A 22387-nucleotide genomic window follows, 5' to 3' on the forward strand; every position below is an offset into this window, starting at 1 on the left:
ACAAAAGCCTCAAATATTTTTTAGAGCAAAAATATTTCTTCTTCAGACAAGCAAAAATGGGTCACAAAGCTACTGGGATTCGATTATGAGATCATTTATAAAAAGGGGAGTGAGAATTTAGTAGCTGATGCCCTCTCATACCTTCCAAAACAAGCTAAACTTGTAGCTATTTCTATTCCTATTTATGAGACTTTGGAAGTTATCAGAAGATAATGGTCAGATAATCCTGAGATCCAAAACATCATTAAAAAATTAGAAGAAGCCCTAGGTTCTGTCTCAAATTATAGTTGGGATTCGATGGACTTACGCTATAAAGGCCGAATAGTGGTTGCCCCACATTCTTCTTACTAGGCAATAATTCTGAAGGAGTTCTATTCATCACTAATTGCTGGTCACTCGGGATTTTTTCACACTTATAAGCGAGTTTGACAACTTTTTTACTAGAAAGGTATGAAAAATTTTATCAAGAAATTTGTTACTGAATGTGATTTTTGCCAATGTCACAAAAGTGAGACAGTAGCCACCCCAGGCTTACTACAGCCCTTCCCTATTCCTAATGCTACTTGGACCGACATATCTATGGATTTCATTGACGGTCTCCCACCGTCTCAAGGAAAGAGTACTATACTTATAGTCGTGGATAGGCTTACAAAGTATGCTCATTTATGTGCTTTACGACATCCTTATACTACTGCAAGTGTTGCTTGTATTTTTATGAAAAACATAGCTAAATTACATGGGAGTCCCCGTTCCATTGTTAGTGATAGAGACAAGATTTTTACTAGCTCCTTCTGGACAGAACTTTTGCGTTTACAAGGTACTCAGCTGAATATGAGCACTGCTTATCATCCACAGACAGATGGGCAAACTGAAGTGGTGAACAAGTGCCTAGAAAATTACCTCTGATGCTTTACTAGCGACAAGCCGAAGAAATTGATTAAATGGCTTCCCTGGGCAGAGTGATAGTATAATACATCTTATCATTCTTCTATTAAAATGACTCCATTTGAAGCAGTTTATGGTCAACCCCCACCTACAATTACAAAATATATATCAGGTTCTTCTAAAGTTGATCAAGTCGATAAGGAATTGATGGATAGAAACAAGATTATTTAGCTTTTAAAGGATAACCTCATAGCCGCACAAGAAAGAATGAAACAACAAGCTGATAAACATTGAAATGAACGAGAATTTACTGTGGGTGATTGGGTTTTCCTTCATCTTCAACCCTACAAGCAAACTTCCATAAAGGTCCGATCTTCCATAAAGCTATCTCCTTAGTTTTTTGGGCCTTATAAGGTATTAGAACACATTGGACCAATTGCCTATCGCTTGGATTTGCCTGCTAGCTCTAAAATACATCCAATCTTTCATGTTGCATGCCTTAAAAGGAAATTGGGTGAAGATGCAATAGTGTAGTGCCATTTGCCGGACACTTCTACTACTAGGGAAGTTCAAGCTCAACCACAAGCCATACTTGATTGACGAGTTGTAATGTACCGCAGACATCCTGTAACTGAAGTGCTGGTGCAATGGGCCAACTTGTCAAAGGAAGATGCCACTTGGGAGTCCTACAGCATGTTAAAGGAGAAGTTTCCAGAATTTTATGCTGCTCAACCTTAAGGACAAGGCTGAATTGAAGGAGGCGGGATTATTAGGATCCTTTTTTTTTCTATGCTTTCCTTTTATTTTCTGCGTATTTATTAAGTATGTTTAGTTTAGCCAAAGTCAGAACTATATAAATAGGGATGTAACTACTTCTTTTCAGTTATTTATGAAAAATACTATTCTGTCTTTTGACAAACCCTAGGAAGCCGATCCCCTCGAAGCGATCAAGGAGGGCCGATCCCCTCGAAGCGATCAAGGAGGCCGATCCCCTCGAAGTGATCATCCCTTTCTCTTCTTCTTTTTTATGATAAGACTCAACTATCTCATGTGTGGTTTTCAATTTTATAAATTTTATGCACCAATCTTCGCATGACGATGAACACCATTTTAGGAAATTTAAGATTTTATTTTTTCTGTTATTCCACTACACATGTGATGTCACCCCTAGATTTCTCTATAACATGAGCCGAAAAAACTCGACCTGCATGAGGAGAAATCCATCACGACGAAGGTGCAAGACAAATGTGTCCGAGGCACAGAGTTAAAAAAACTCCACCCTCATGAGGAGAAATCTACCACGATGGAGGCACAAGGTAAAATGTACTCAATGCACGTGAGTTGAAAAAATCCACCACGATGAAAGTACAAGATAAAATGTGCTCGAGGTGTAGGTTGGGTTTTCCCAACTAATGCAATTCATACGCATTTTACCTTGCACCTCCGTCGTGATGGATTTCTCCTCACGTGGGTCGAGTGTTTCTAACTCACACACCTTGAGTACATTTTGTCTTATACCTCTGCCATTGCAGATTTCTCCTCGTGTAGGCCGAAAAACCTGACCCACTTACCTTTAGGCACATTTTGTCTTATGCCTCTACTGTGATTGATTTCTCCTCACACAGGTCTAGTTTCGTTAACTCATGTGTCTTGGGCACATTTTGCCTTGTGCCTTCGCCGTGATGAATTTCTTCTTATGCGAGTTAGATTTTTCGAACTCATATGTCTCGAACATATTTTGTCTTATGTCTTTATTATGATGGATATCTCCTCACGTGGGTCGAGTTTTCTCGACTCATGTACCTTAGACATATTTTCTTTTATGCCTTTGCCATGACGAATTTCTTCTGTAATGTACTATCATCTAACTGACAAACAACTCTTATCCACATTAGGGTGACCAAATGATAAAAAATACTTTATCAACTAGAATAGCTCAGTTGGTTACATGTAGTTGTTAACTAGAAGATTCAAACCCTCCTTCTAGCATCAAAAATATTATGAAAATAAATTTATACCATACGTTATTAATTTAAGCATCAAAGATCCAAAATCAGGTTTCGAATAGAGCTGTTGAAGACACGTGTGACACCTGCTTTCGACAATATCAGAGGAGGCCTTTAACCGTAGCGTCATACGATGCGAAAAAAAAAATGATTAAGATAAAATATCTTGACGTTGGTTTTTCCCGCTTGAATCGTGTGACTATTGACAAATATCAAGGAATTTAATGGAAGTCTAAGATATTAATAATAAACACAATAGAAAAAAAGAATGTCATTTAAAGTGGAACAACATTAATGATCTTGTTAATAGAACTACAAGCAGTATTAATACCAATACAAGTGATGAGATTTCAACTAGTGTTCACTCGCTCTGTTCGTGGCCAACAAAGAAATAATGAGGACAAAAGAATTGAAAGACCCAAACTTCATGTAACAAAACAATCAGATCATTTACTTCCATGCCTCGTTGATCCCCCGGAATGAAATAACCATGCAGCCCATAAAAAATGGCAGCAAACAATTTCAGGATACCTCAGAAAGCAATGGGATGAGAGTCCGGTAGGGGAAGAGGGAGGAGAGAACTACAGCACTTTGACTCCACTTGGGCGTTTTCCTTCCATAGCGTCCTTTTTGTTGCGGCAATCATCACAGAGGAAGGGACCTTCCCAAGGCTTCGAGTTGGTGGAGAAGATGGAGCCAGCATGAACGGATACTCCTTTGCTTGGAACAAGGATCGCCTGGCATATAGCGCATGTGAACACATTCGATGTTTTTTCCGCCGATGAGTCATTCCCTAGCCTGGAAAACAGGAAATTTGAATGTCTGAAACAAGACTTGTATGCATCAATCAGATGATTTTCTAAAAGAAAATCAACCTCAAAACCACAAGATGTTATTTGCAATTTTCATCCTCCAATGATACATGCAACAGTCATGGAAAAACCAATAAGTCAAATCTACTAATTGATGATGAAAATATGCCTGCACGAAATATATATATATATATATATATATATATATATATATATATATATATATATTATATATATATATATTATATATATATATATATATAGCCTCCTCTCCAGATAGATAGAGAGTTTAAGATCTACGTCAATTTTAACTCCATGAAGTGAAGTCTGCCACTAGAATTAAAAAAGGAGCAAGGAGCAAGAATCAAGTGACATGTGAAATGAAATTTATGATAAAACAAAACAAGATCGGATCATGCACTATGGTTTCTGGAACACGGACCTTTCTGCAAGCATTGCTGAACCCTCTTCAAATAGTTCCTCAACTACACCAACTGCAGAAAGCTTCTTTGCTAGCTTATTAACAGAATCCTTTGGCTTTCTCCTGAAGATGAAAGACTTGAGTCTGTTCACCTTTTTTGGAGTGGATGGAGGAGGTTCTGATGATTGATCAGTTTGAGTTATATCAACAACAATGCAAGTAGTGTCATCCTTCAACCCCCTTGTCCTAAGTGCTTCCTGATAGGTTATCAGCCACGATGTAGTGACAAAAAAAATCAATCGTTTACTCTTAATAATGGAGAAATGAATTCTTATACAAGACTGTGAAAATGCTAAAGAAACGATTCATGATGGTGCAACAAATCTCTGAGCTCAAAAATGACAGGGTAATGTTAATCACCTTAACAACTTGTCTGGCAGCAAGCTCTGCAGGCAATCCTCGGCAAGAGTTTGCAGCCATATCAGAGGTCAGGGCATCCCAAATACCATCTGAAGCAATTATAAGTCTTCCCCCAGCTTTTAAAAGCTAGCACAAAAATGGAGATCTTTAGGACAAGCAAACAAAGGAAGGTAGCTAAATATTTAAATTCATGTTAGTCAGAAAGAGTGGTGGCAAGATATTGTTGAGAACTTATTACGAAAATCCTTATGATCCATGTTATCTAGTAGAAAGAACGGAAATACCTTGATTTGCTTCACATAAGGTACTGGAACAATAAATTCCCCAACATCCATGTCTCCTATTGATCTGGATAGGCATAATCCTCCTGGCCAACAGCGAAGGGGACCTATCTGAAAATGAGGCACAAAATATATGAAGGTGAATAATGCGATCATCGAGCACCATAGCAAATATGAATTATAGGTATTTATTTTTTTTATAATATAAATAAATAAATATCCCACCTCAGCACCACCTACAATGCTGAGCCTTCCCACTTCACCTCCACTAGCAGTAACACGTTCCCTCCTACCATGACATATTAATCATATTTAAGAGGATAGAATTAAAGGAACATAATGGTGCAAGATACAGCACCGATACCCACTCTTCAACATTTTCTTCTAGCCTATGATCAACAGTCAATGCAGAAATCACCCCTCCCTGTGCATCCAAAATGCATCGAGAATCACCAACTGACGCAACAGTGATTGTCCATCCATCAATTATCACAAATGTAACAGTGGTTCCAGATGTTTGTCCTGAAAAAAGTTCATGGAACATATGTTTTTTTTATAAATCGACTAACTAAATGTGGGAAAAACATCCATGAGCACATCTCAAAAAGAAAGGAAGCAAAAGCATGCCTTTTCTCTGGAATTCTTTATCAGTCTTGACAAATCCAGCAACCAAAGCACGCGGCAGAGCTTGAAGCCAATCTTCCCGCCCAAGCCCATGGGGAATTGCACCCATGACATGATTCAACAAGTTGTCTCTTGTATATATTGCTGCTGCATTACCATTATGCCCATCAAGGACCTGAAGAATTTTTTAAAAATAAATCAGTTCATTAAAATTCATAATGCAAGTAATCAACATATCACAACTCCTTATGAGCCAAGACTACCCGGAGACTGTGTTTATGGCATTTTAACACGTAAGCGATAAAATATTTTTAATTGACTTGGAGCAAAGATTTGACATGTGAACAGAAGTTACTTTGACAACAAATCAGCAAAGAAGATATTAGCTCATTAGACCTTTATTTTTGCGGTAAAAAGATTACACTCAAACTAGGCCTACTACAAAGGAGTCCATTTAGATGAGTGCGACTTAAGAAGGAAGTCAAACCCAAAAGTATAATATTATTGAGTTATCAAAGAAATTTGAAAAGCATATACTTGGCCAAAGAGGGGAATCACTTTAAACTTAAACCATGCTTTACTCTAAGATATGATCCCTCTTTCAGCAAGATATTTGATGAAGGAATTAAATGAGGTCAAATGATCAAATATGAAAAAAAATGAAAATTTTAAACACTAATTGGAAGACAAGTTACTCAACGAAGAAGTTCTTAGTATAACAGTGCTGTATTAGCCAAACTTTATTTAATCATTTTTCTGTTAATTCCATAACGTCCATGAGGCCAATAAAATGCACATGTACTGGCTATAGAAATCAAGTTAAATATAAAAAACCCTAAAAAAATCCCTATTTTTCAGAGTTGACTTTCTTCAAAAAATTTTCTATCCTAGATTACACAAATTGTTTGGAAGATCTTATGCATCAAGAAGGCCCCTTAAATATCAATTGCTGTCAAACTTTAACCAGTTCACCTATATTAATTTGCTTGTGTCCATAAACCCAACATAGAGAAATGCTCATTGATATACCACCAAGTTGAGAATAGCTCGGGTCCACAAATTTCAAGGGTAAACATCACAATCATACTGGTCGCAGCATGAGATTGCCGTCAACAATGTTCCAATTAGAAAGAATTTTTTTCCTAAGAATAACATAAACTATTTTCCTTCACTATGCTTTCAAACAAGGACAGATGCAAGGAGCACAATCTTTGATACTGAAATGGCAAATATAGGATCAAGGCATAACCCACTGGGAAACCATTACTGCTTTGACCCATGGGACTTTAAATTTCAAAGCAAGAAGCACAATTTCTGGTAGTGAGATGGCACCTACGGGGTCAAAGCATAACCACTTGGAAGAAGAAATAGACAGTAACATGAATGTGAACTCTTCCCTCTAGTCTTGAAATTCTTTGTCCACATGCAATGCACATACAGAACTCTAGTTGTTTGTACATCACTTGACTTAAGATAATAAAAATAATAAGAACATCTCCAAATGAATTTCTAATGTCCATGATTCTACTGTAATATCTAAGGTGTGTCTGAATGCTGAATTTCTAAAAAAGTTATAAAGTACTCACAAGTATTTTCTAACTAAGAAACAAGTTTGCATTGAATTTGTTGCCTGACATATACCTAGACGATTAAGGTAGAGCCTGAACTTCACACTGTATCAAACCTTAAGCTGACTTGACCATTTGAGAACTATGCTGGATATTTCTCTCAGTTTCATTTTCCTTTGGTACCTGATTAGGCATTATTATACTCCTTACTGCCAAAAGGAACAAGCAATGAGCGCTCATACTCTAATTGATAAAGAGATTTTACCATGTTAAATCTGACAGTGGTACACCAAAATTTGCAAATATGTTAGATAACCAAAGAAAATTTACAAACAATGACTTCTATGCCTCCTTTGGCATTGTATTTGTCCATTAAAATATACATTGACTTGGTTTAACTTGAACTCTAGAAGGGTTTTTTCAATTCTATTTGTAGCAGAAAGCTTCAGCAAGATGACCTGCTTCATTCCATAGAAAGATGCTCAAAATCTCAAACCTTGCAAACATCTCTTTCAAAGAGGTTTACATCTTTATGTAGTGCCAAAACAATACAACTATACAAGTGTCCATAATGTCCACTCTATAAGCTATTTTTGAAAATATTGTAATGAAGATTTAGCAACAACTTGTAACACACAAAGCAATTGCACAACTAATGCACAGATAGATAAGATGATTGGATGGTACTTCAACATTTTGATTCCACTAAAATGAAGACTTTCGTGACTGTATATGGATATCTAAGAAATGGATCATGTCATTAATACTGGGTCCCCACTGGGAACAATCAAGCTGACCTAAAAGGTGAGTTCTTAAATTATAATTTCAAGATATGTTGTATAAATCCAAAACCTAAGACAAGCTTCTTGACATGAGAATGTCACAAAAGTTTGATGATAGGAACAGTTGAAGGACACCATAATGAGCCTGATTTGGAAGAGACATAATATAACTGTCAGCTAGGTGTCTGAACCTATGATAGACCAAGATTATAGTTGTTTACATATTAATTGCTAATTTCTACTGGAATGAGACCTATAAAGATACATTATATTGGTTATAGAGAACAAGTTTAACAGTGATATCTCTTCCTTTCAAAAGTTCTCTCTAGTGTTTACTGCCTAGTTATTATCCTTTACCATTTCTTCCTCTTATCTTTGCCTACTCATCACTCGAGTTGCTAAAATAATTTCAGAGCTCTAGTCAAATTTTGAGCATTTGACTTACCATTGACCAAAAGAACTTTGTTTATAAAATCAAATGAATCTAAACAATTAACACTTTTTGAATTTTTTAAATCTATAATTGGTAGTTCAATCTAAAAACTTATTCACAAGATTTTGCATACACTTCTTGAGGTGGATTCAAATTCCATTAATTGTGAAATGATTAAAGGAAATGACATGTACTCAGATTTGAAAAAAAATCGAAATTATCAATTAGGCTGGTTTGGGAGGCGATTTACTGCTCAAAGCCCACCATATTGACCAACCTTAGAGCTTGTTGTAGATGTTCATATATTTTGGCTACATTTAATTGACCTTGAGGAACATCTATCTACTTTCGAAGTAAAGAGGACAGAAAAAAAATCTCTGTTTGTCCCAAAACTTCTGGTTGTGTTGGGATTTTTGTTCCCCTTTACTCTGTTCCTCCTATCATCTTGCGATTCATGCTACTGAGAACAGTTCAACATCCCATTTCACAAGGACCACAAGTATATCATCTTGATCCTAAACTTACCCTGGTCCCAAGAAAAACTGATCATTGCAGTCTATGCCTTGCTGATGTAGTCAACTGCCTTGATCCTTAAAACAACAATTAGCAGTTTGATCAAATACCACGTTCGCAAGATTTTGTACTCTACCCAATCTGGTACAGTCTCCAATTTGAAAGAAACTACAGAACTCGATCATATGAATAATGCCAATTGCCCAACCTTAGCGTGTTGTTCATATATTTTGGCTACACATAAATGACCTTGACATCAAAGCACTTCGTAAGTAAATGGGTCAGAAAGAAAATCTATGGTCCTCCCAAAACTTGGCTTCGTGTTGAGAATTATTTTGCCCTTGACTCTCTTCCTCGTATCATCTTGCCTTTCAGGCTGCTTGGAACCGTTCCACAACTATATCATCCTGATCCGAAACTTACACTGGTCTAAAGTAAACCTGCTCATGACGGTCTATGCCTTTTTTATGTAGTCAATTTCCCTGAGCCTTACAACAACAATTAGTAGTTCGATCAAAGACCACATTCACGAGATTCTTACTCTTCCTGATCTAGTGCAGACCCCAGTTGGATAGAAACTACAGTATCCACAAGTCGATCGTATCAATAGCGTCAGATTGACATAAGAGAAGGCTTCCTTCTCCAAGTCAACCAGTCAAAAGAGAAACAACACCGGGTAAACTCAGCTCCGGTACGGAAAAAGACAGAGATGGGGGATCGGAGGCGAAAACATACCGCGAACACGGAGAAGGAAGAGGAAGGGTCGCCAAGAACGCGGCAGCAGTCGGTCCTGATGAGGAAGTAGTCCTCGCCCTTCTTGGACTGGGCGGCGCAGCCGTAGCGGATGCGCGGCCGCTCCATCTTCTCCATCCTCGCCTCCTCGCCGATCAGCAGCGCGAGGGGCACCATCGCGCCGCTGCTATGGCGGCGGCGGCGCTCGCCGTCTCCGCCCGCCATCCCCGCCGCCTCGCTACCTCCGATCCATGGCGGAGCAGGAAGGAGCGTCGCAATCGGAAGGGCGCAGGCGCAGATCTGGACGCGGGTGGCAAAGGGAGGAAGGAGGAAGAAGAGGGGAAGCGATCATCAACAAACAAACAACGCGGAAACACTGCGAGTCCTCAATGGAATCCAAGCATTATTATATACTGCATGCCGATCGAAGCCCAACCCAACCCACCGTTCGCAACAGTTGGCGCGGCTGCGGAGTGCGGAGTGCGGAGTGCGGAGATGGAGCAGTGGGAACAAATATATGAGTAGTATATCATAATTAAAATACATAATACCAAAAGCCAATCATACCAATTGAGTAGATGATGCAGTGGCAAAAGGAAAACAAGAAATAAAGTATTTCTTGGTGTACTCACACTTTCCCTTTTCCCTTTATTTATTTAATATAATATATTTTTTAACGTGCCAAGATGAAAGGATAACTAACGTATAAAATAATTGAAGGAAAAGAAAATAAAATACATATTACCAAACTAACTGCTGGGAGAATAAATATTTTTTGAAACCTTTTGAGACATTCTAGTGGTTAGTATACCATTGTATAAATGAATCTACATTTGAGTGTATCAGACATTGTTTTTTTCCCCCAGATCTAGGAAAAAGATATCCAATAAAAAGAAACATAATTTAAGTAAAATAAATAAATGAATTCTTGAAAAAAAATAATAAATTTGGTTTTTTTTTTTTCTCTCTGTACAACACTCGTATTTTGAAAAATACCCAAACGACATCTCTTGATGAGCTATTTTATCTAAGACAACTATGCTCAAAATAGTGGGTTTGGACTATCTATTCAATAAGATTTTGCTGATCGGTTTGAGTTAAAATAATTTTTTTTTCTAAGAAAGCCCATGAAGTGGCTATCGTCTTAGTACTGGTGGTGATATCGATGAAGAGGCAAAAGAGTTTTCATTTGTTACTTTTTTTCTTTTCTTCCATACGTGAAATGTTGGTGTTCTTTGTCTTTTCCTTTTTTTCCTTTGTATTTTTTTTTCCTTTCTTCTTGAATCAAGAACGCAAAAAATATTATGTAAGTATATTATTGTCTTTATTACTTCTCAATCATTTACTAGTTATTTAGATAAAAGATATATATATATATATATATATATATATATTCATGAATATTCATGAATATTATGGTATTAAAATTATTTTTGTTACTGTTCGATCATTTAATGGCTATTTAGATAAGATTATATATATAGATATATATATATATATATAGGGTTTTTATGAATAGTATGGTATTTAAAGCATCTTTCGTTGTTTGATATTTATTTTTAAATGTATGAGCTTGAAACATTGCATGTATCAAGGTCTTCATATCGTACTTTCATGTAAGGCAAAAATAATGAGCTTTAAAAAAAAAACATTGCATATATCTTTATTACTATTCACTGTATTTTGCCAAAATAGTGCATCGCATATTTGTAAAAAAATTCTGATGGCCAATTATTTTTATCAAGTGTTCGAGACCCTGACTGGAATGTCAAATATCAACGATCATTGCATGAGTAATTAATATTTTTGAGGAAATTTTAAAATATATTTTTTAAAATTAAAAAATAACATTTTGTGTAGGACCTAAATAATTTTTAAAATAAAAAATTACTGATATATGTTCATCTAGATTTAGTTGAAAGGCATCCTAAAACTTTTAAGGCATTTTGAGATGTCATAGTATGTGATACATTATTTTTGGATTTTGGTCAAAAATAGTGCATTGCATATTAATAAATTTTTTTTATGACCAATTTTTTACCAGATGTTTGATACCTAATTAGAAGGTCAAATGTCAAAAAAATAAAAAAAACATGAATGCATGATATTTTTGTGAAAATTTAAAATATATATTTAAAAATTAGAAAATACTATGCAAGATCTAAATAATTACAAAAAATATTAAAAATTCTCTAAAAATAGAAAAATATTGGCATATGTCCATCTAGATTCAATTTAATGGTAACAAAAATTTTCAAGGCATTTTGATCAGTTCTGCTATGCAAAGCATTATTTTGGAATCTTAGCCAAAAATAATATATCACATACTAGTAAAACTTTTTTGATAGTTAAATATTTAATAGCTGTTTAAGACATAATTAGAAGGTCAAATGTCAAAAAATATTGCAGGAGCACATGATATTTTTGAAAAATTTTGAAAAAAATCAAAAATTATAAATTGGCACACTATGTAGGAACTCAATAATTCTAAAAATAATAAAATCCCCTAAAATAGAAAAAAACACTGATATATATATATATATATATATATATATATATCATTAAAAGTAGCCAAAAAATTTTAAGGTATTTTGATAAGTCCAGCAATGCAATGCATTATTTTTTAGCTTTAGCCAAAAATAATGCATCATATATATTAGTAAAACTTTTTTATAGTCAAATTTTTACCAGGTATGTGAGACTTAATTAGAAGGCCAAATATCAAAAAAATTACACTAGTGCATGATATTTTTATAAAAAATTATTTTTTTAGAAAATAAAAAATGACACAATGTGCATGAGCTAAATAATTCTAAAAAATATGAAACATTTTTTTTTAAATAGAAAAATACTTATATATCCATCTAGATCAAATTCGATATATCTTCAAAATTTCAGGATATTTTGACAAGTCCTGCTATGCAATGTACCATTTTTGGATTTTGGCCAAAAATAATGCATCACATATAAGAAAATATTTTCTAAGGGTCAAATATTTACCAATTGATTACAACCTTATTAGAAGTTTAAACATAAAAAATTATTGCATGAGTGCAAGATATTATTGTGAAAATATAAAAAAATTAAAAAAAAATTTAAAAAATGATACAAGTAGCATGAGTTAAAAATTCTAAAAAAATAGAAAAATACCAGTATATGTCCATCTAGATTAAGTTTAAAGATATATTCAAAATTTTAGAATATTTTGACAAGTCCTGTTGTGCAATGCATTTTTTTGAATTTTACTCAAAAAATTGTGTATCACATATAAGAAAATATTTTATGAATGTCAATTTTTTACTAGGTGTTTGGGACCTAATTTGAAGCTCAAATATAAAAAAAAATTACATGAGTGAATGATATTTTTGTTAAAAAATTAAAATATTAGAGAAAATTAGAAAATGACACACTACGTAAGAACTAAAAATTCTAAAAATTTAAAATAAAATAAAAGAAAAAACATTTATATATGTCCATGTGGATCCCATTATCAAATAAAAGTAATAGCCTCACAAGATAATATTGAATCTCGGATTTTGATGATGAAGTCAATTGTCATTTGTTATCTAATCTATATGTTGAGATAAGTGTGTAGGATTAACTATTATGAAAGTAAGATATGCAGCAGGAGTTGCGCCGGAGTCAAGACAATGATCACGTTGGGAGTTCGAGAGTTCGACGGAAGTTCGGACAGTCGTCGGAGGTTCTACGGGAACAAATCCGAGAAGTCCATGAGCTTGCCAAAGAAGCTCGTCGGAACTCGCTAAGTGGATCGTCGCAAGTCCAGGAGTTTGCTGGAAGTCCGTAGGAGCATCACCGAGGGTTCATCGGATGATCGACGGAAGTTCGCCGGAAGCTCGCCGGAAGAAGCGATTGACGCACCGGAGCAAGTTGCAGTAAATGTCTTAGGAAATATCGTAGTTAGCACAATGATTAAGTTGGAAATGGGAGGTGGTCCCATTAACTTAATCTTGGGGCAATTGGGCCCCTGAAAAACCCAAATTGGGCCGAATGGATCAACCCATTCGGACCCTGATTTCTGTTAGGCGGTTGAACCGCCCAAGCCAAGCGGTGGCACCGCCTGGGCTAAGTCTCCGAGCGAGACTGGGCGGTGCAACCGCCCCTGACAGGAGGTGGCACCGCTTGGGCTCGGTCTCCGAGCTCTGGCTGAGCGGTGCAACCGCCTCAGTCAGGCGGTGGCACCGCTTGAGCTCGGTCTTCGAGCTCTAGCAGGAGGTGCAACCGCCCCTGACAAGAGGTGGCACCGCCCAGAGGCTCAGTCTTCGAGCTCTGCCAGGCGGTGCAACCGCCAGATCCCGGAATTCCGGGAATTGATAGTTTTGAGTTCCAAATTCAAACTGGGTTGGGGCCTATAAATACCCCACCCTTTCAGCACTGAAAGGGCACCTAGAAACCACCGAAATTCTGATTTTACTTTATGATTTTTAGAGCTCAAAAGTGTTGTATGAGTTGAAAATTTTTCTTCCTCTTTTCTTCTAAGTTCTAATCTGTTATGAGAGGAAAGGAAATTCTATAAGGATTGTCTCCTAAGCCCGTCAAAAGGAGTGAAACTGTAAAAGGGTGGTTGCCCTTCGCCTATTGAAGGAAGGCCTCTAGTTGACGTCGGTGGCCTCGTCGGTGGAGGAAGCCAAAAGTGGAGTAGGTCAAGATTGACCGAACCACTCTAAATCTCGGTTTGCATTTACTTTGAGCATCTTATCTTTACTGCAAACCTCCTCAAAAGTTACTGCTTTCTGCGCATATACGATTGGGTTTCAAGCTTTGTACTTTCCGAATCGGCGTTTAGACGTAAATCAGCTTTATCGTACGATCATCATATTTCAGTTGCGTTTACGTTTTGATTTCTATCATAACTGCAAACTGCCTTTATATCCTTGCTTTAACTGCATCTCGCTTAATCAAGTGATTTACGAATCAGTATTTAGACGTAAATCAGTTTTTTCGTACGAATATCATATTTCAATTTGTGCCTACTATCTGATTTGAACCATAACTGCAAACTGTATTTATATCTTTGCTGCATCTCGCTTAATCAAAAGTTAAAGTGATTTACGAATCGACTTTCTTACTGAAATCACTTTTATCGAACGAACGCAGTTTTTTTAATCGTAGAAGGTTTTCCGCTGCACTAATTCACCACCCCCCCTCTTAGTGCTCTTGATCCTAACAATTGGTATCAGAGCGGGGTTAACTCTCAAACAGATTAAAACCCAAGAGAGATGGCATACGCCGGAAACCAAGAGGGCTATTCTATTACACGTCCACCCATGTTCAATGGGACGGACTACACCTATTGGAAGACCCGAATGAGGATCTTTCTTATTTCTATGGATTTTGAACTTTGGAATCTTGTCGAAAATGGATTTTCGAAGTCTTCTCTTCCAATGATCGATTGGAATGAATTGGAGAAGAAGGCTTTCGCTCTTAATGCAAAGGCTATGAATGTCTTATTTTGTGCACTTGATAAAAACAAGTTCAACCGTGTTTCGGTTTGTGAAACCGCATTTGATATTTGGCACACACTCGAAGTGACTCACGAAGGCACAAGTAGAGTGAAAGAGTCAAAAATCAATCTTTTGTTACATTCTTTCGAACTTTTCCGGATGAAACCGAGTGAGACTATTGGCGACATGTTTACCCGTTTCACGGATGTCGTCAACAGTCTAAAAGGACTCGGAAAAAGTTTTTCGGATTTTGAGCTCGTAAATAAGATTCTAAGATCCCTTCCTAAAAGTTGGGATCCTAAAGTCACTGCTATTCAAGAGGCGAAAGATCTAAACGACTTCCCTCTTGAAGAACTAATCGGGTCATTAATGACCTACGAGATGACTTGCAAAGCTCATGAAGAGCAAGAAGACATCCTTCCAAAGAACAGGAAGGATATGGCACTTAGAACTTCAGAAGACCACTTGAGAGAAAACTCAAGTGATGAGGACTGTGACGATGACTTGGCACTTCTAACAAGAAATTTTAAAAAATTCATTAAAAGAAACAAGTTTAAGAATGACACAAAAAATAAACTTGAACCCAAGAAGGACCAAGTTATTTGCTACGAATGCAAAAAGCCGGGACACTACAAAAGTGATTGTCCCCAAGTCAGAAAGAGAACATCAAAGAAGAAGGCGCTCAAAGCAACGTGGGATGACTCGAGCGCATCCGAAGAAGAGGAGTCCAACACCGAGCAAGTTGCTCATTATGCCTTAATGGCCATCGGAGAGGAGGTAACAAATTTAATAGATGCAGATTTATCATTTGATGAATTATTAAATGCCTTCCATGACTTATTTGATGAATGCAAGATTATTAGTAGAAAATACAAATTGCTAAAAAAGGAGCATGATAGTCTTATTTGTAATTTCGATAAGTTAAAAACTGAATATCATGATAGTTTAGGTTCATGCATAAAATACCATGATCTAGAAACTCTCCAAAAGGAAAACTTGCTACTTAAGGACACCTTGAAGAAATTCGAGGTTGGTAGCAAGTCCTTGAACATGATCCTTGCAAACAAGGGTCACGTTCCCAAAAGAAGTGGAATCGGATTTGTGAGAAGTCCTCATCAAAATCCAACCACCTTCATAAAAGGCCCCATCTTATATGTTTGACACCAAAGTAAATGCAACTTTTGTTACAAACTTGGACACAAAACACATTATTGTCCATTCAAGAAAATTAGTCCGAACAGATTAATTTGGATTCCTAAAGGAACCATGATAAATTCTATGCAACATGATAAAAAATATAGATCTATTTTTGAGGCACCCAAAAGCAAATGGGTACCTAAAGATCATCCTTTCTTGTAGAAACATATACCATCGCAAGCTAGGAGCAAGAGATGGTACCTTGATAGTGGATGCTCAAGGCATATGACCGGAGATCCATCTCAATTCTCTAAGCTCACTAGCATAGACGAAGGCTATGTCAGCTTCGGAGACAACAAGGGTAAAATCATTAGCAAAGGAACCATAGGTAACAAATCCAACTTCTTTATCGAAGATGTTTTGTTAGTTGATGGTTTAAAACATAACCTCTCGAGCATTAGTCAATTATGTGATAAAGGATATATTGTCAGATTCGAATCTAATGCTTGCATCATTTAAAAACCACACAAAAACACGTCTATGATTGCATTAAAACAAAGTAACGTATACACTATTGACATCAATGATTTGTGTAATGAAATGTGTTTTTCGATTTTGAATGAGGATGCTTGGCTATGGCATAGAAGATTAGGTCATGCTAGCATGAAACTAATCACTCAAATATCATCTAAAGAACTTGTAAGAGGAATTCCTCATATCAAGTTCATCAAAGATAATGTATGTGATGCTTGCCAAATAGGTAAACAAATTAAGGGTAGTTTCAAATCTAAGAATCAAATAAGCACCTCTAGGCCCTTACAATTGATCTATATGGATTTGTTCGGACCAATCTCTACATCAAGCCTAGGAGGTAGCAAATATGCTTTCGTCATTGTGGATGACTATAGCAGATACACATGGACTTACTTCTTAAAACAGAAAAATGAATGCTTTAGATATTTTACCAAGTTTTGTAAACTTGTTCAAAATGAGAAGGGTTCTATGATTTCGTCAATTAGAAGTGATCACGGTGGTGAATTTCAAAACCATGATTTCCAAGAATTTTGTGAACTCAATGGATACAATCATAATTTCTCTACTCCTATAAATCCTCAACAAAATGGAGTAGTAGAAAGAAAAAATCAAAATTTACAAGAAATGGCAAGAACCATGTTGAATGAACATAGCCTACCCAAATATTTTTGGGCTGAAGCCATAAACACTGCATGCTATATTTTGAATAGAGTTCTAATAAGACCCTTACTCACCAAAACTCCCTATGAATTATGGAACAACAAAAAACCCAATGTTTTATATTTTAAAGTATTTGGGTGTAAGTGTTTTATCTTGAATGAAAAAGATAACTTAGGAAAATTTGATGCTAAATCCGATGAAGGAATCTTTCTTGGTTATTCTTCGGTTTCTAAAGCTTTTCGTATCTTCAATAAAAGAACTTTAATTATTGAAGAATCCATTCATGTTGTTTTCAATGAGATTTCCGAAATCAGGAAAAATGATTTTGATGATGATGTTAATTTTGATTCCTTGAATTTAAATGAAACCCCGTCTCCAACTAGCAACTTGGATGCATCCACTTCTGAAACATCCTTACCCAAGGATTGAAAGTATGTAGATGCTCATCCTAAGGAGCTAATCTTAGGAGACACATCAAAGGGGGTTCAAACATATTCTTCTCTTAAAAATTTTTGTTCCAACGTCGCTTTTCTCTCCCAAATTAAACCCAAAAGTGTTGACGAAGCCATGAAAGATGATTCATGGATTATCACAATGCAAGATGAATTAAATTAATTTAAGAGAAATGAGGTGTGGAAGCTTGTTCCTAGGCCAAATGACCATTTAGTTATTGGTACTAAATGGGTTTTTAGAAACAAGCAAGATGAATATGGTATCGTGGTTAGAAACAAGGCTAGATTAGTGGCCAAAGATCTCAACCAAGAAGAAGGTATCGATTACGAAGAAACCTTCGCTCTTGTGGCTCGATTAGAAGCCATAAGGATGCTCCTTACCTACGCTAGTAGTAATAATTTTAAGTTATTTCAAATGGATGTTAAAAGCGCTTTTCTTAATGGCTTTATTTCCGAAGAAGTCTATGTTGAACAACCTCCTGGATTTGAAAATAATAGCCTCCCTAATCATGTGTTTAGATTAACTAAAGCTCTCTATGGTTTAAAACAAGCTCCGAGGGCTTGGTATGAGAGACTTAGTTCCTTTCTTATTGAAAATAATTTCACAAAAGGCAAGTTTGATACTACATTGTTCATCAAGAATTTTAAAAATAATTTTCTCATTGTTCAGATTTATGTTGATGATATTATCTTTGGTTCTACGAATGAATCTCTTTGTTAATCTTTTGCTAAAACTATGAGTCTTGAATTCGAAATGAGTTTAATGTGAGAGTTAACATTCTTCTTAGGCTTACAAATCAAACAACTAAGCAATGACATATTTATTAGTCAAACTAAATATGTTATGAATTTGCTAAAAAAGTTTAATATGAATAGCTCAAAAGCTATTAACACTCCTACGAGCACCTCCACTAAATTAGAAATTGATGAAAGTGAAGAAAACTTCGATCAAAAAACTTATAGGGGCATGATAGGAAGTTTACTTTACCTCACTACAATTAGACTAGATATCATGTTCAGTGTAGGACTTTGTGCTAAATTTCAATCAAACCCTAAGATATCTCATCTCAAAGCAATTAAAAGAATACTTAGATATCTTAATGGTACCATAAATCTAGGATTATGGTACCCAAAATCAGAGAATCTTGAGTTAATTACTTATGCTGATGCGGACTTTGCTGGCTATAGACTAGATAGAAAAAGCACATCAGGAACATGTCAATTTTTAGGACATGCCCTTGTTTCCTGGTCATCTAAGAAACAAAATTCGGTTGCACTATCAACAATCGAAGCTGAATATATTGCAGCAAGTGCATGCTGTGCACAAGTTGTATGGATGAAAAACACCTTAGAAGATTATAAAGTTCATCTTAAAAATATTCTCATTAAATGTGATAACACAAGTGCAATATGTTTAACAAAGAATCCTATACAATACTCAAGAACAAAACATATTGATATTAGACATCACTTTATACGAGATCATGTTACTAATCATGATGTAATCATAGAGTTCATTGACACTAAATATCAACTAGCTGATATTTTTACAAAACCTTTAAGTGAAGAACAATTTGATTTCATAAGAAGAGAATTAGGAATGTTGATGTGTCTGAATACATAAACTTGTTAAAATTATTTTTCGGACTTTATTGATTGATTGATCAATTTCACTTAATTGCTATGATGATTTTTACATAATTACATGTTAGAAATTATGTGTATGAATATAAAAATTTCCATGATGATAAACATATTTTGTCTTCATGATCATCAATAGCACAGTCTCGTCCGAATGCATGAAAGTCTTAATTTCGTTTTCGGATTCTCTTAAAAACCGGAGTTTCTCGATGCATTATCCTCTTCCTGACTTAATAAAGCATATGTCATAACGAGTTTAATTCTCATCATTGTTGACATAAAATACATCTCTCATACACCTATGTGAAGAATATTCTTTAAAGAAATGGATTTAATAAAATGATTCTTGATTATATGAATGATAGTGTTTTTACTAACAAGGATTCGTTTCTAATACATATCTTGATCCTTGTGAAAATGCGGGGAAAAAACATACGGGGTAAAAACAGAATTGATATCTCCATGTCATGGTTGCATAATTGACTCACTATTGAAAATGACATGAACCTAGTAAAGGCATCACACTTATGCTCAAAATTCGCTTATATTGTTCTCCTGGTATCACAATTATCATGCTTTTTGTTGATGACAAAGGGGGAGAAATATATGAGTATTAATGCCATGCTTGCATCACCAAGAGATATATGAATTGCTATGCTATGATTGCTATAATTTGCATTATGCCTTGTTTGTATCATGTAATGATATCAAAATCTTACTTCGCAGTTTTACATGTTGATATCTTACAATATGATGAATTGCTACTATTACCATCATTCAAACTTGTTATGTAAAACTTGAAAATGAATGTCAAGCCTTGACATTATTTTCAGAGAGATACATCATGATGGGAATCATGATGAGAGTATTGATAAGTTTAAATGATTTTAACTTATCAATATGTCACTTGAATTCAAAGGTTTTGAATTCAAGAATGACTTATCTCAAGTATGGCATATAGACAGGGGGAGTTAAGGTTAACTCCATTATCAATTGATTGTCATCATCAAAAAGGGGGAGATTGTTGAATCTCAGATTTTGATGATGAAGTCAGTTGTCATTTGTTATCTAATCTATATGTTGAGATAAGTGTGCAGGATTAACTACGATGAAAGTAAGATATGCAGCAGGAGTTGCGCCGGAGTCAAGACAATGATCACGTTGGGAGTTCGAGAGTTCGACGGAAGTTCGGACAGTCGTCGGAGGTTCTGCGGGAACAAATCCGAGAAGTCCATGAGCTTGCCAAAGAAGCTCGTCGGAACTCGCCAAGTGGATCGTCGCAAGTCCAGGAGTTTGCCAGAAGTCCGTAGGAGCATCACCGAGGGTTCATGGGATGATCGATGGAAGTTCGCCGGAAGCTCACCGGAAGAAGAGATTGATGCACCGGAGCAAGTTGCAGTAAATGTCTTAGGAAATATCGTAGTTAGCACAATGATTAAGTTAGAAATGGGAGGTGATCCCATTAACTTAATCTTGGGGCAATTGGGCCCCTGAAAATCCCAAATTGGGCCGAATGGATCAACCCATTCGGACCCTGATTTCTGCCAGGCAGTTGAAACGCCCAAGCCAAGCGGTGGCACCGCCTGGGCTCAGTCTCCGAGTGAGACTGGGCGGTGCAACCGCCCTTGACAGGAGGTGGCACCGCTTGGGCTCGGTCTCCGAGCTTTGGCTGAGTGGTGCAACCGCCTTAGTCAGGCGGTGGCACCGCCTGAGCTCGGTCTTCGAGTTCTGGCAGGAGGTGCAACCGCCCCTGATAGGAGGTGGCACCGCCTAGAGGCTCAGTCTTCGAGCTCTGCCAAGCGGTGAAACCGCCTCAGTCAGGCGGTGCAACCGCCAGATCCCGGAATTCCGAGAATTGACAGTTTTAAGCTCCAAATTCAAACTAGGTTGGGGCCTATAAATACCCCACCCTTTCAGCACTGAAAGGGCACCCAGAAACCACCGAAATTCTGATTTTACTTTGTGATTTTTAGAGCTCAAAAGTGTTGTATGAGTTGAAAATTTTTCTTCCTCTTTTCTTCTAAGTTCTAATCTGTTATGAGAGGAAAGGAAATTCTATAAGGATTGTCTCCTAAGCCCGTCAAAAGGAGTGAAACTGTAAAAGGGTGGTTGCCCTTCGCCTATTGAAGGAAGGCCTCTAGTTGACGTCGGTGGCCTCGTCGGTGGAGGAAGCCAAAAGTGGAGTAGGTCAAGATTGACCGAACCACTCTAAATCTCGGTTTGCATTTACTTTGAGCATCTTATCTTTACTGCAAACCTCCTCAAAAGTTACTGCTTTCTGCGCATATACGATTGGGTTTCAAGCTTTGCACTTTCCGAATCGGCGTTTAGACATAAATCAGCTTTATCGTACGATTATCATATTTCAGTTTGCATTTACGTTTTGATTTCTATCATAACTGCAAACTGCCTTTATATTCTTGCTTTAACTGCATCTCGCTTAATCAAGTGGTTTACGAATCAGCATTTAGACGTAAATCAGTTTTTTTGTACGAATATCATATTTTAGTTTGCACCTACTATCTGATTTGAACCATAACCGCAAACTGCATTTATATCTTTGCTACATCTCACTTAATCAAAAGTTAAAGTGATTTACGAATCGACTTTCTTACTGAAATCACTTTTATCGAACGAACGTAGTTTTTTTAATCGTAGAAGGTTTTCCGCTGCACTAATTCACCCCCCCCTCTTAGTGCTCTTGATCCTAACGGATAAAAGTAAATGATAGTAAAATATAAAATCTTTGTGAAATAAATGATAGTAGCTCGTGGTGGAACTAATATCCTCGTAATTATCAAGTTTAATAAAGGAACTAATATCCTCATAATTATCAAGTTTAATAAAGATCATGATTATAATTTGTCAAGAATAAAAAAAACAATAGTTCTTTCATCACTATTCAAAGCAAATATAAGTTGTTATAAATGTTAATTATACTCCAAAGATGACTTATACTTATATTAAAAAATATAAAGTTATTTTATAAAAGTGCATGAGAGATTGCTCTTAATGAGTTTT

General features: G+C 36.2%; 1 protein-coding gene across 1 annotated transcript; it reads right to left on the reverse strand.

The window, feature by feature from the left end:
• Window positions 1-3138: 3138 nt before the first annotated feature.
• Window positions 3139-9970, reverse strand: LOC103972779 (probable protein phosphatase 2C 3). The gene is made up of 8 exons (XM_009387134.3): window positions 9481-9970; window positions 5453-5624; window positions 5194-5347; window positions 5051-5114; window positions 4829-4936; window positions 4545-4670; window positions 4146-4381; window positions 3139-3689 (listed from the first exon to the last, which is right to left on the reverse strand). Exons 1-8 carry the CDS (start codon window positions 9700-9702, stop codon window positions 3473-3475), a joined length of 1299 nt encoding a protein of 432 aa, XP_009385409.2. The 5' UTR covers window positions 9703-9970; the 3' UTR covers window positions 3139-3472.
• Between the last annotated feature and the right edge of the window lie 12417 nt (window positions 9971-22387).

This window comes from Musa acuminata, chromosome BXJ1-11 (assembly GCF_036884655.1).
Source record: "Musa acuminata AAA Group cultivar baxijiao chromosome BXJ1-11, Cavendish_Baxijiao_AAA, whole genome shotgun sequence".
Taxonomy (NCBI): domain Eukaryota; kingdom Viridiplantae; phylum Streptophyta; class Magnoliopsida; order Zingiberales; family Musaceae; genus Musa; species Musa acuminata.